The sequence below is a fragment of the Tripterygium wilfordii genome, chromosome 17 (assembly GCF_013401445.1).
Source record: "Tripterygium wilfordii isolate XIE 37 chromosome 17, ASM1340144v1, whole genome shotgun sequence".
In the NCBI taxonomy this organism is placed as follows: domain Eukaryota; kingdom Viridiplantae; phylum Streptophyta; class Magnoliopsida; order Celastrales; family Celastraceae; genus Tripterygium; species Tripterygium wilfordii.
Window position 1 is genome coordinate 11,005,228 of NC_052248.1, and position 14,848 is coordinate 11,020,075.

Sequence of the window (14,848 nt, forward strand, 5' to 3'; positions counted from 1 at the left end):
AGCAATAGCTAGAGTCCTTAATTATCTAAGGTACACAACTAATTATGGACTACATTACACAAGATATCCACCTGTAATTGAAGGTTACAGTGATGCAAATTGGATTTTAGATTCAGAAGATGCTAAATCCACTAGTGGATACGTCGTCACACTTGGTGGTACAGCTATATCATGGAAATCCTCGAAACAAACGTGTATAGCTAGATCTACTATGGAATCTGAGTTTATAGCACTAGATCGAGTTGGAGAAGAAGCCGAATGGCTCCGTAATTTTTTGGAGGATATTCCTTTGTGGCCAAATCCTGTGTCGGCTATTTGCATAACCTGCGATAGTCAGTCTGCAATAGGAAGGGCACAAAATCAAATATACAACGGTAAGTCTCGACACATTCGTCGTAAACATAAGACCGTAAGATAGCTTTTGTCAAATGGGATTATATCCATTGATTATGTTAAATCAAAGGACAACATTGCTGACCCTTTGACAAAAGGCTTGACTAGAGATCAAGTATATAATTCATCAAGGGGAATGGGTTTAAAGTCCATAACCTAAAGCTCTGCCACACTAGCAACCCAACCTAGCTGATAGGAGATCCCAAGATCTAGGTTCAATGGGACAACCGAATTGTGGGGGAACTTAAAGTAATCACTAAGGAATTTATTCCTAACTCTTTCCTATGATGAGATGGTGATACCTGTCATGGGTTCAGGATAATCTATGATTTTAATGATTCGTGTACGTTGAAAAATTCAACGGAAGTATGGCAGGATAATTCTAACAAGAAATCAACTATATGAGTGTGAAGGGGCCGCTTTTATGAGAGTGATAGGACTAATCTCTCTAGAGCACTCATGAATTACCAGACATGTCCAGGGCCAAAATGGACAGAATGTAAAAGGAACCAATGATGGTGGAAAAGAAACTGTGTGAATATTGTTGTCTTGGTTTATACAAAAGCTAAACAGTTCAAGACATCGCGTTCACTAGTTAGCGAATAATCCCGATGATATTTCACTAGGGAAGGTTCAAAGTCAAAAGCTACCTATCCTGATGCAGCTATTTTCCAAAGCTTTCTCTATCTCTCTAAGTCGAGTCTGCATAGCATCTCTGCATTTCATTCATGTGGGGGATTGTTGGAAATTCATGTCTTTGACCATGAATTGATTTGAGATCCAATTATTGGATATGTTGGAACTAAACATGAATCTATCGAGTTTCATGTGGAGAATAATTATGTGTATTCACTTGTTCAAAGCCATGAATATAGTGAATAAAATGTTATTTCAAAGCAAGCCATTTGGGCATGACTAAGTTTGAGGAAGAATAAAAGTCTCAAATTGGAGAATTAAGTGAACCAACTCCTGTTTATAGGAGTGAGGGTTGAACTAATGGCTTGGGCCCAAGGGCACCCAAGCTTTTATGGGAGGGAAAGAATGCACTTTATGCAAAAAAGACCACACGCGCGCGCGCCGCCGTCCGGCCGGTCCGGTTTGGTTCGCGCGTGTGTGTGTGATGGGTCGGCTCAGTCCAGGTCTTTCCTTTCTTTTTGGACTACAGACCAATGGGCTTTCAACCTATTTCAAGTCTTTCGTTGTTTGGCCCATAGCCCAGCAGACTTCCAGCCCAACCCGGAAACTTGTCTCAGTCCAGCTCGTGGGGCTCAAACAGATAAACGAATAACAAATTAAAAATTTATCCGTGTAGAACAAACAGATCAAATTTTATCTGTTCAATTAATTATCTGTGTTTTGATTATTCTCAATTAATGTTGGAATTACCTGTGTGGATTAGCTTCCGATCCATTTTCGTTCCAATCCTTGATACCTCCCAAGCACTATAAATAGAGGCGTCCATACCATTCACAAAACACACCTTAAAAGCATTTGCATTTGTTCTTAGAGAGAGTTGAGAGCTGCCGTTGTTGTTTCCGAAAGTTGCCCGGTGTGAAGCTTCCATTCCGTGCAGAGCTGTGGCCATTCTATCCTGGGAGACTATCGTCTGTATTCCTCGAAGCAAACCGGCGGTGGGGAGGCGATTTAGTCTTAAGGAGACAGAGACTACTCTGGGCTTGGCTTTTTACATTCAATCTCTTTTTCTGTTCCTCATTGGTAATGTATTATCCAATTGATCGGTAATATGGTAATGTTGTTTCTTCATATTGATTTCATTGTTACACGTTTCAATTCTTAATGTTCCATAAACACTCACTTATTTCACAACAAATCCAACCTTACCACTAAATCAAGTTGGCAGGTTCTATACAAATACCCTTTGTTTGCGTGGCCAGCATATATCTATTCTACGCTCACGTTCAGGATTCTTACCTCCCCTAATTCAACCGAATTTGCAGATGGACTAACATTTATTATGGCACCCAACAGTAGTCCCTCGCCAGCTGACAGCTTTGGTTCCTATCTTGGAATAATGGATCCAGCACAAGAAGGTAATATAATGTGAAGCTATGGTTCTTATCTTTACTATTGATGTAATATCGATACATACATTATATACAACTAAACCAATTACTTTTGAGCTAAATGCAGGTCGCGCTACTGATCAATTAGTGGTGGAATTTGACACTTACAAGAATACATTTGATTTGGATGGCAATCATGTATCGATTAACACAAAAAGTTTGATAACACTAATTTATGTTGAAGTCTCAATGAAACCGGAATTGACCTGAAAAGTGGAAAAGACATCAAGGTCTCAATAATATTGGATGGCAGAGAAAATTATCTTACAATGTACATTGGATATGCATCAGAACTAAGAGATGAGATTTTTGTTGACGTGCCTATTGACATCCCATATACCCGCCAAGCTTCATCTATATGGGATTCACAGCTTCAACAGGGTATCTCACTGAAAGCCATCAGATTCTCAATTGGAGTTTATCATCATATCCAATACACAAGAAATGAGGAGAATCAATCAGCAAACCAGTGTGATGTAGTGCTTCATGCATGGGATATACATCACAAAATACTACTGAAGGCTTTCAAATTCTATGCAAATTTTCAAAATAAATGAGGAAGGCGATATAATCCATTCATATATCAGGTGCAATAAGGAATGGTGATGCCCTATTTTTCTTTCAGCTTTGTCAAGAAATATAGACACGTAATTTATTTTCCATTGTCTAGACTACACCGACTAAGAGACCCGGAAGGCAAACAAATTTCAACCTTAGTGGAAGATTTGGAAACCATATCTTGTTTCTTGGCCTTCCAAGATGTTAGAGCATAACCTCAAAAAATACACCAATCAATAGTTTATAAGAGAGTATCGAAAAATCTTGCCCAGTCAGCATCACAATAAGATGTCAAGGTTATTAGAGAATCTGATGAAAAAAATAAGCCACATATGGAGGTCCCATGTAGATAGCGAATGATTCAAGAAAGTACCCTTCGTATTTAGATGAACTTCCAAATAGTGTTTTAAATCCCGATTTGGACCGGCCGATTCAACCGATTGAACTGGATTCTGATCAGTTCATCGGTACAATTCAATTTGAAATATACGATTAAATCGTGCCGGTCAAGAACTGATTGAACAGGGGGTATTACAAGTATTCATTCGGTGTTAAATCTATTTTATACCCTTTTTTAAAAAAAAAAGAATTTTAATTTTTCAAAACTAAAATTAAAATTTTCGTTTATAAATTAATAAAAATAAAAATTTAACTAAGACCCAAAGTCTCTAAAAAGTGTCCTCAAGTGAATTTTTTAACAATGTCTTTGATGAGAACCTAAGACTTTATTTATAGGAGTCATAAAATATGTTAAAAATACTATTAGTGAGAATTGAACTTGGACAATCAATAAGGAAATCATAAGCCTTAAACATTAAAGCAATATGATTGTCAAGACCCAAATACGACATGTGACCGGCGCATGACCCCAATGGAACGGATCCACCAAGGTAAAGCAAGCCTCAAACCAAAATAGATGAAACATATAAACTGCATATGATAGGAATGTCTCATAACATTACATGTCCAGTACATTACTGGCCTATTGCCCATATATACAAGAAGTGTCTTAACTGTGTTTAGATGGAGCATCTAATGCTGAAGATGAACCTAAATCCAAAAGATAACATATACAAAATACCCGCACAACAGGTGCTGGAATCACCAAAACAACGGAACGTTCCAATATGCCGAGGACGATCCTAGTACTTCCCAATCAACACTATCTGAAACATATCAACAATGGAGGCATGAGTCACAAGACTCAGTGAATGAATAGCAACTTAAGCAATAGTGCAATACAAAGGGGACAAGCAAACTGAGGACGACGAATAATCAAGTAGCATGGAAATCAAGTTCTTTCTCAGGTCACATGAATCAACAGTTTTCCAATTAGCGATAATTAGGCGGGAGGACTTTTGCACAGAATCAACAGGCAGCATGCGAAGTGCCGTAACAGGTAGCATACAAAGTGCCGTATCAGGGAAACAGGCAGCACATACAGTACCGTAACAGGCAGCACACACAGTGCTATAACATACTTGGTGCACTAAGGCTAACGCTTACTGTCGTCAGCATACAATATCCTAATAGAAAGTCACTCCCGCATAACAAAAGATCAACAATGTCAAATTGTCAATCAGATAGAAATAGAGTCGGATAATCTGAGATAAAAATCAAATATCATGTCGAATATCGGAATCACAATCAGAGGAACTCATAACCATAGTCAGATTCAACATAGCCCATACGGTACAAAAACAATACCAAAGTCAGAAACAGAATCAGAATTAGAATACCATGAATTCCAGAATTCAAGTCGGTGTACGAATAAAATCGGTATTCAAATAGCTTCAGACTTAGAACCACAATAAGATAAAGTCGTACCAAACACAATGGTTGACTCAGAACTTGTCCAAAAAATATACGAATCGAGAATCACGAAAATGGCAATGTAAATTTTAAGCGGAAAGAATATGCAAGGTTATAGACGCGCGTACAGTGAATCCTTATTAAACCAACTTCACTCAATACCACAATTGGGACCAAAGTATAAATATTTACCTTCTGTAATCTTCAACCTTTAATCTCTTGATTTTTCCCCCACTGATCTTCACGAGTTGTTCACTACTTTGGTAGAAAATGAAAGAGTTCCTAAGTCCACTCCTTCCAACATCCATGGGTACAAGTTTCTCCTTCTCACCTCCTCTTAACGTGTGACTGTGGTTTCTACATCTACTTAATAACTTGAAGAAAGAAGGAAATAGTTGAACTTCCTTCTCTTAAGATGCTCTTGATATGCCAAAGGAGGAAATGTCACACCATTTCTTCTAGATCCTTCTCGTCTCTACTCTCATACTGTGCTACAGGTGTTTGGCTTCCACGGGAAGCTAAACATAATATTTATATAACTTTAAACTTTATCCAATTGCATTTCAATTTCATTGTTCATTCATTACATTTCAATTTCTTTACCCTTTTCAAAGACCGTTATGTCCTCCAACTTTATCAGAAGTTACCATTCATATATTTACAATTTTACCATTATTTGTTAATTCCAACATTTTTTTAGACCGGGTATTACACACATCACCTGTATTCTTGTAAGTGTCAAACTCCACAACTAATTGACCACCAGCATGACCTGTATTTACCTCAATGTATAGGTTTAGTTGAATATATAATGTTTGTATGGATGTTACTTCATATGATAAAGATAGGAACCATAGCTTCACATTATATTATTATCTTGTGCTGGATCCATTATTCCAAGATAGGAACCATAGCTGTCAGATGGCGATGGACTACTGTCTGGTGCCATAATAAATGTTAGTCCGTCTGTTGAATCGATTGAATAGGGGAAGGTAAGAATCCTGAACGTGAATTTAGTATAGATCATTATTGCTGGCCACGTAGACAAAGGGTATTTGTATAGAACCCTGCCAACTTGATTTAGTTGTAAGGTTGGATTGCCTGGTTGTGGCTCTAGGGTTAGGCTTAAGTAGCCGTCGTGACTGGTAACTGAACCCGTGCAAGTTAAGTTACCATCACTGCAACTTGTTGGGGTGAATGAAGAGAAGTTGAAACGGGTGATTGTAGGGAATGGAAAAGATACTGAGCTAGAAGAAGCTTGGTTACTGGCAACTGAAACTGGGCTAGAAGAGGCTTGGTTAAGAAAAGCAAAGAGAAACACGAACACAAACATGGTTGGTTGGTTATGTTTATGTGTGAGACTACTTCACTTATAACTCATAGCAAGCAATCAGACTTGCTCAACTATAAATATTGTGGTTTGATGATAGTAGTCGATGAAGTCTATGCTGCATTGTTGAAGGAAAATTAAGTCACCTTCAACAAGAAAAAACTTGGCTCTGTAATCAGTGTACTTTACAGAGTTTTTGTTCCTATTTGCCATCTGGATACGAAGATTACAGTTGTTATGTAATAACCCTAGTTTCCAATATTCTTGTTTGTATTAATTTCCTATCTGGATATGAATTTTCTCTCTATTGAGTTATCATAACAGCTCAATATCTTGTATTCTCAGATTGGCATTCTTGAGACTCATGAAGATTAAAGACAAAAGGTATAGTCCAGAAAGAACAATACAGATCAATCTGTCTTTTCTAGTTTCACTAGTTATGCCTACAAATGGTAGCTAATGTACTTCTATTGTGCTCTCAACAATAGCATGGTTCATCTTAAGAATCCCACATCTAAAAGATATGAGGATCCCATTGGGTTTATAAGAGTAAGCTCATCTCTTTACAATCAACTAGGCATTTTCCCTTGTGCTTGAACAAGTTCCATTAAGTGAGACGATCTAGGGAGAAACAAAGCCGTATGAGCCCGATGTATCCACTGGAATTGGCAAACCCAAAGCGGACAATAAATGTATCTAGTTCACTTCATATCCAAATATGAAAGTCCATATTACCGGCAAAAAGGACATGTATAACAAAAATTTTCATAGGCTTATAAATCTCATGCACAATCTAGTACTAGGCCAGAACCACCTGAATTTCTTTTGTCACATTATTGGTACAAGATAGCAGCCTATAACATTCTAGGACAATCTCATGCCTCGAAACCAAGTAAAATTATCATTTTAACATAGCCGAGTCGAACACAGGCTTGTTCAAGCTCGGCTTGTTTAAGTCTTTGCTTGGATTGAAAAATAAAGAATGGAGTAGAGTTAATGGAGGGAGAGTTATGGGAGGGGGAGTTAAGGGAGAGAGACTACATTGACTCGCTATCACTTGGATAGAAAATAGAGTTAGATAGAGTTAAGATATGTGAGTTACAAAAATACCCATATTAAAATTGAAATGATGAAAAAATTTAATAGATGATAACAAACAAACTTTTCTCTCACCTCACAAACCCTTCAAATTGAGAGGTCACAAAATATAGAGTTGGAGAATTAAGTGAGGGGGCATTTGCCCCCTCCTTAACCCCACTTAACTATCGCACCAGCAATAAATCAAATCAAGTGGCTCAAGCCATGTGCAAGATTGCGAGTGAGATTTCTAGAGTTATGATAATCAGGTAACTATTGTAGCTTCCCGGTTAAAAATATCTTCCATTTCTACATAGTTTCTTGTAAACAATGTGAAACTTTGTCACTTGGCATACACATAGTGAACAACATGCACGTAGGGTAGTCCCACAATACAGTCTGGCTATTTCAAGACCAAAGAGTAGAGTTGTAAAGAACACAAAAGTACCTTAGTTTCCATTCATTTTATTATGTAGGGCAGTTTCCCTGTTGACAGACAGATTGAAATGTCTTAGTCCTACTAGATGGACTTTACCGTCTGTCTTTATATCTTTGTGAGTCTCGCAAATGTCAATCTGCAAATACAATGTGGCCTTGGGAGATGTTAATCCAACTCAACAACGTAATCTTTGGATCTAGATAGGAAATACAAACAAAAATATTGTAAACTACAAAGCCAAGCCAACTTTTTTCTTGTTGAAGGTGACTTAAGTTTCCTTCAACAATGCAGCATAAACTTCATCGACTACTATCATCAAACCCCACTATATATAGTTGAGCAAGTCCGATTGCTTGCTATGAGTTATAAGTGAAGTAGTCTCATACATAAATACAACCAACCAACCATGTTTGTGTTTGTGTTTCTCTTTGCTTTCCTTAACCAAGCTTTTTCTAGCCCAGTTTCGGTTACCAGTGACCAAGCTTCTTCTAGCCCAGTATCTTTTCCATTCCCTACAATCACCCGTTTCAACTTCCCTTCATTCACCCCAACAAGTTGCATTGATGGTAACTTAACTTGCACGGGTTCAGTTACCAGTAACGATGGCTACTTAAGCCTAACGCCAGAGCCACATCCAGGCAATCCAACCTTGCAACTAAATCAAGTTGGTAGGGTTCTATACAAATACCCTGTGTTTTTGTGGCCAGCGTATATCTATTCTACGTTCACGTTCAGGATTCTTACCTCCCCTTATTCAACCGAGTCTGCAGATGGACTAACATTTATTATGGCACCCAACAGTAGTCCCTCGCCAGCTGACAGCTATGGTTCCTATCTTGGAATAATGGATCCAGCACAAGACGGTAATATAATGTGAAGCTGTGGTTCCTATCTTTATTATATGATGTAACATCGATACATACATTACATATTCAACTAAACCAATACATTTTGAGGTAAATGCAGGTCATGCTGGTGGTCAATTAGCTGTGGAGTTTGACACTTACAAGAATACAAATGATTTGGATGCAAATCATATTGCGATTGTCACAAAAAGTGTAATACATCCGATTCAAGTTAGGAGTCTCAATTATACCGGAATTGACTTGAAAAGTGGAAGAGATATCAAGGTTCTAATAGTATTGGATGGCATCACAAAGTCCATTAGAGTGCACATTGGATATGCATCTGATCCAATAGGTGAGACTTTTCTTGAGGTGCCTATTAACATCCCCAATATCCTGCCAAGCTTCATCTATGTGGGATTCACAGCATCAACAGGGCGTCTTACTGAGCGCCATCAGATTATCAACTGGAATTTAGCATCATTTCCAATCAAGAAATGAGGAGAATCTACACAACCAGTGTGATGTAGTACTCTTCTTGGGATATACATCACACAATAGTGAAGGCTTTCGAATTCTATGCAAATTTTAATTTCTTAAACTTGCAAAAATAAATGAGGATGGCTATGTAATCCATTCATATATCAAGTTCAATAAGGAATGGTGATGTCCTTCTCTTATTTTTGTCCTTGTCATGAAATATAGACGTCATTTATTTTCCACCATCTTCCTTATCATGAAAAATGGACATGGCATTTATTTTCCACCGTCTACACTGATTTCCAGAAGACGGATGGTAATGTTATATTACACTGGTGCAGAGATTATTTGATATCTTCACAAAACGGGTTAAGTGCAAATGGGTCACTGAAAGATAGGTTAGTCTGCAAATAGGTCACTCAAAGAAAAAATTTTCAAATTGGGTAACTCAATATTTCAATTTTAAGCAATTAGGTCATGGGAATCTAATTCCGATCAATTGGTCGTCGGAATTTGCTTACTTGTCAGTTAACTGCCAATATGAAGCCGATGACTGGTGGCTTTTTAATGACGTGTTTTTACAACTAATTTTGAAAAAAAAAATCAGATTAACCCACCCACCCTCACCCCCACCCATTCTCTCTTCACTAGAAAACTTCCATCGTAGTCACCCTCTCCTTGTGAGATCTTGTCGACTGGAATTGAAACTTCTCCAACTTGCTCCCCTTTGTCATTAAGGAGGGCGAAGCTTTTTCAAAACTTGAATCCAAAGACGAGATCTGACGAGATACAGAACTCCAGAAAATGCCACTCCTCAACAACAACAACACAAAATCAACCACTATGTCGACTTCTCGACTACAAAGCCGAACATTGCACCTATTGCAGAGGGAGACCGAACAGTTTAGTTGTATTCTCAATCCGCTTAAACTCAATCTTTCCCATCCCTAAACACAGAATCCCTAAACTCTAAACGAAGCTTTTCCAACAGAAATCTAATGGCTTCAATCTTGCTATGAGGGCGGGTGAACAACAGATCTAAGGATTCTTTTTATTCGTCAAGCGTGTGAACAACTGATCTAAGGCTACAATCTTTTTAGGGAAAATTTGTGATAAGCCCCTCACTTAAATGTTTTATTCCAATAAGGACACTCTTAAAAATTTTACTCCATAAAGTCCATAAAGTTTAAAACACTATTCCATAAAGGATAAAATGTTAAAATATATGGTTTTATTGCCTAAAATACCCTCATCTTCATCCTCAAATATGACACACTTCTCCTACATGTGATTCATCTCTGACCTCCATCGGAAGCTTCGTCTCCGCGACCGGAAGCTTCATCTCTGCCCCTCGTGACTTATTCAACAATTATACGACATTTTTTAAGTTAAATTTCATCCCTTTTTTTGTATTAGTACTAGATCTACTCATATTCATAAGGGGGCTTGTAGATCTTGTTGTTTTTCTTCGATTTGTCATCCCATCATTATTTTTCGGTATTTTATTTGGTGATTTTCATGATTTTTTAGTTCTGATTTGAGATCTACAGACCGCAGGTGATATGTTATCTATTTCGATTAATTTGATATCTATCATATGCTATCTGTTTTGCCAAATGTTATTTGTCTTCTTAAAATGTTATCTGTCTTTAATGAAATGTTATCTGTTTGAAGTTCCAAAAGGACAAAAACATATCACATGACATATCAGAACATATTCGAAACATATATATCTGCATATTCATATTCGATTTTAGAAGAATATTGACAGATACAAAACAAATATAATATTGACAAATACAAAACAGATATATTATCATATACTAAAGGTAGAACAATGCCTTTTCATGTTTGTTCTCTATTTCTCTCTCTAGATCAAAACTTTGCTTTGAAGATCCGTCTCTATCGAAAGTGAAGGAAGAATAAAGAGCCCCAATCCCGATCTTAGTCGCAAGGAGGAAGAAGAAGAAGAAGAAGAGAAATATCGATCTATGTCGCAAGTAAAGGAAGAAGAGTCGAAGAAAGAAGAAGTAGCGAAGAAAGAAGAAAAAGAGAGGCGTCGAAGGAAGGAAGAAGAGAAACGCTGAAGAAAGAAGAAAGAAGACTCAAGGGCAAGTAGCCACATGACAGTAGATATTAAGTTGTTCAAGACCCTTAATAGATCTGTTACTACTCAAGTAGTGTTGGGAAATTGATATTTGGTGAGAGTAGAAGTGTCACGGCCCGTCCCAGGAACGTGACTTATTGACAACACGTGTGTGCACCCACGTGCCGCCACCTAAAAATCAAGACTCAAATACCATTAATTCACCATTATACCAACACAATTTTAAACAAAAATTCCGCAGCACCTCCCCGTATATCGGAGAATGCCTCCTGCATCAAACATAGCAATTTAAAACCAACCAATTCCCATACCACCAAACTAATCATCCAGGGCCTCAGGCCATAACCATCAACAAATCCATATTCATACACATACTAAGGCCTCGACCAAAACTATCCATAACAATATGTACTCGTAGGTATCTTAATACATATTTAAACAAAAGACCAATTAAGCACCACCACATAAACACCACACCAAACAAACCATCACAAGTCCAGGCTATCCGCGTCACGCTCCTCCCCACTGGTCCGTAGTCGGAGCACTAGCGTTAGTACCTATATCACCTGAGGAGGGGAAAATATAACACGGTGAGCAGGAGGCTCAGTGAGGATATCGAATAGGAGCATAAAATGAGAAACAAGGCCGGAACATTATAAAGAAATAACGCAATGCAACAATATGTCATGTCGTCACACAAATGCAATCCATACATCTAACCGAGCCATGTCGCTAGAGCCAGTTAATCGGAACCACTAGCACATACTCTCACAAATATTCCATACCATGCCACTAGAGCCAATTAACCGGAACCACTAGTGCATGTTCATACAAGTACCATCAGCCGTGTCACTAGAGCCAAATAACCGGAACCACTAGTACACGTTGACGTACGTACCAAAATCCAATCGACCACTTCTACCAAGCAACCAATGCAATATCACACATTAATATTATGCAACTAAATTCATTGCGCGCAATGTCATTCAAACATGTAATCAAGAGCATCGACTACTCGATAGGTGATCGAGTGTCCAAGGGTAATGCATCAAACACAACCATCTAATAACAAGGGTATTTCACACACAATAGTATGCATACAAAGGTTTGTTTCCCCTTGAACAATAAGGCGGAAACGAATGAAATTAATCCTATTTCGGGTAGCCAAAAGTGTTTCGAAATTGAGGGTTAAGAAAATCCCTACCTCGTTTTGGCCAAACACCACAACTCCTCCAAGCTCAATCAACCTTGCCCAATTCCTCAAACCCTAGCTCAAACACCTCTCCTCCAATCTCCACACTTCAATCCAAGATCAAATCTCAATCTTGTGAAGATCTTGCAATCCAAGCTTTAGAAAGTCCAAAAGCTTCAATTCAAGCTCCTTTCTCTTTGATTCACACCAAAATCCTTCTTCTCTCTCGGGTTCTCTCTCTCTCGGCTATCTCTCTGTCAAAACCAGTAAAAATAATAAACCCAGAACTGTCCTAATGTGTTTTAAAACGGAATATTTCATCGAGTGCCCGGACGGCTCAAAAAGTGTCTGAACACTTTATGAACAAATCGAGACAGAGTGTAAAACTGCTCAAAAATTGCTCGAGGTGTCCGGACACTTCACCATATTTTTTTTTTCAATTGGGTTTTCACAAGAAGGAAAATGCACTATCTCTATTTCCACTTCCAAAGGAAAATATCTCATTCAGGATGTTATGTTTGTACCTAAATTAGATTCTAGTATGCTTAGTATGGGTCAGTTGATGGAGAGGGGATTTACTCTTGTGTTTGGAGGTAAAACTTGCAAAATCCTGGATGGAAGCAAGAATAATAAATTGGTTGTCACTATGGAAATGAAAGGAAGGAGGAGTTTTCAGTTAGATTTCAACCAAGGAGAATCTCAATTGGCCTTAAAAGTGACTGCTGAAGATTCCTCGTTATGACATCAGAGGCTTGAACACCTAAGCCATCAAAATATCAATCGGATCCATGATCTTAAATTGGTTAAGGATATGCCAAGAGTTGATACTAGTTCTCTCGTGTGCAGTAGTTGCATGGAAGGAAAACAAAAAAAGAAGCCCTTTCATGATGACTCTGCGGGAGAGCCAAGGAATGCCTAGATCTCATACACTCTGATGTATGTGGCCCAATGCACACGATTACCTCTGAGGGAAATAGGTACTTTCTGTTGTTTATTGATGATTTTTTTAGGATGACCTAGGTTTTCTTTTTTAAAGAAAACTATGAAGTCTTTAGTGTTTTCAGGATTTTTAAAGCCTTCGTGGAAAAACAGTCTGGTAAATTAATTTAAACACTAAGAAATGATAGGAGTGGTGAGTTCACTAGCAGTGATTTTGAACTGTTCTGTACTGAAAATGGGATCCACCATCAACTCACAGTAGGCTATGCTCCAGAACAGAATGGGGTATCTAAACGCAAGCATAAAATTGTTATGGAAATGACAAGAACTCTTATGGCAAGGAATCAGCTTCCTAAGGGGTTATAGGTTGGAGATGTTAATACTATTATTCATTTTCTTAATAGGTGTCCTACCAATGTTGTAAAAAATATGACTCCTCTAGAAGCTTGTAGGGTACAAAACCCTCTGTAAAATATCTCAAAGTTTTTGGTTGTGTGTGCTATATTATATGTTCCTTATACTAAGAGAAAGAAACTTGACAAAAAATGTGAAACAGGTATTTTGTTGGGCTACAACACAAAATCAAAGGGTTATAGAGTGTATAATGAGGAGTCAAAAAGGCTTATCATTGTTATGGATATTGAAGTTGATGAACAAGCTGTTTGGGACTGGGATGAACATGTGACTAAACAATTACCTGTTGATATAACTGAAATTGATCTAAGGGAGGGGCATCTGGTCAGACATATAAAAATAATTGTGACAATCTATCAGTTGTGTTTGACGACTCAGATGAGAATTCCAATCCAAGAAGTGAAATTGATTTTCAAGATCATTTTAGTGATGAAGACTCTGAATCACCTACGATGAAGCACAAGAGTTTAACTGAAGTTTATGAGAGTCGCAAACTAACTGCTTTGGAACCTACAAGTCTTAATGAAGCTCTATGCAATAAGGTGTGGACTGATGCGATGAAAGAAGAGTTAAATCAAATTGAAAGAAACTTTACCTGGAAGTTTTTGGATCTTCCTGCTAATAAAGAAGCAATAGGGGTGAAGTGGGTGTTTTAGACAAAATTGAATCCAAACAATTCTGTTTCGAAATTCGGTAGTAATTTGACATATTGCGGAAATATTATAGAAGATAGAAGAAGCAGATCAGAGATTGGAGAAGGAGAAGATAGCTGAAGAAAGCATTTCATTCAACTTAGCCACAACGACTATCGAAGTGACAATATATACAAGATGAGTTTCAAATGTAAAGGTAACCAACGGTTACTGAACTGATGGGACATGTACAGATTGAACAAAAAATTTACTTGTAATTGACCCAAAAACCAAGTATGGGCCTAATAAGTAAATCAAGCCTAAAGAATTAAAAGAAGACAGCCCACAAATAAAAAGCCCAAACCAAATAACCATAGAAACCCAATTTCGTAAGAACAAAGTTAGGGCAAGAATGACAGACACCATGAGAGGCGCACGATCAAGCTTCAACAAGGAGAGAATCTCAACACCCCCCCCCCCCCCCTCAAGCTGAGCAGGAGGTATCATGTTTAGGTTGGAAATGTGATGATGGATTCAATGAATTGG

The 14,848-nt window shown here is 37.9% G+C and overlaps 1 protein-coding gene across 1 annotated transcript; it reads left to right on the forward strand.

Moving 5' to 3' along the window:
• The first annotated feature begins 8,099 nt into the window (after positions 1 to 8,099).
• Positions 8,100 to 9,039, forward strand: LOC119981915 (mannose-specific lectin alpha chain-like). Its single transcript, XM_038825053.1, has 2 exons — positions 8,100 to 8,556; positions 8,660 to 9,039. The coding sequence occupies exons 1-2, from the start codon at positions 8,100 to 8,102 to the stop codon at positions 9,037 to 9,039; spliced, it is 837 nt and encodes a 278-aa protein (XP_038680981.1).
• Positions 9,040 to 14,848: the final 5,809 nt, after the last annotated feature.

Bases quoted from the DNA above. Each gene is read 5' to 3' on its own strand.
- LOC119981915 (XM_038825053.1), top strand. From the start codon at position 8,100: ATGTTTGTGTTTGTGTTTCTCTTTGCTTTCCTTAACCAAGCTTTTTCT. The intron at 8,557-8,659 runs GTAATATAATGT...AGGTAAATGCAG, and splicing joins AATGGATCCAGCACAAGACG to GTCATGCTGGTGGTCAATTA.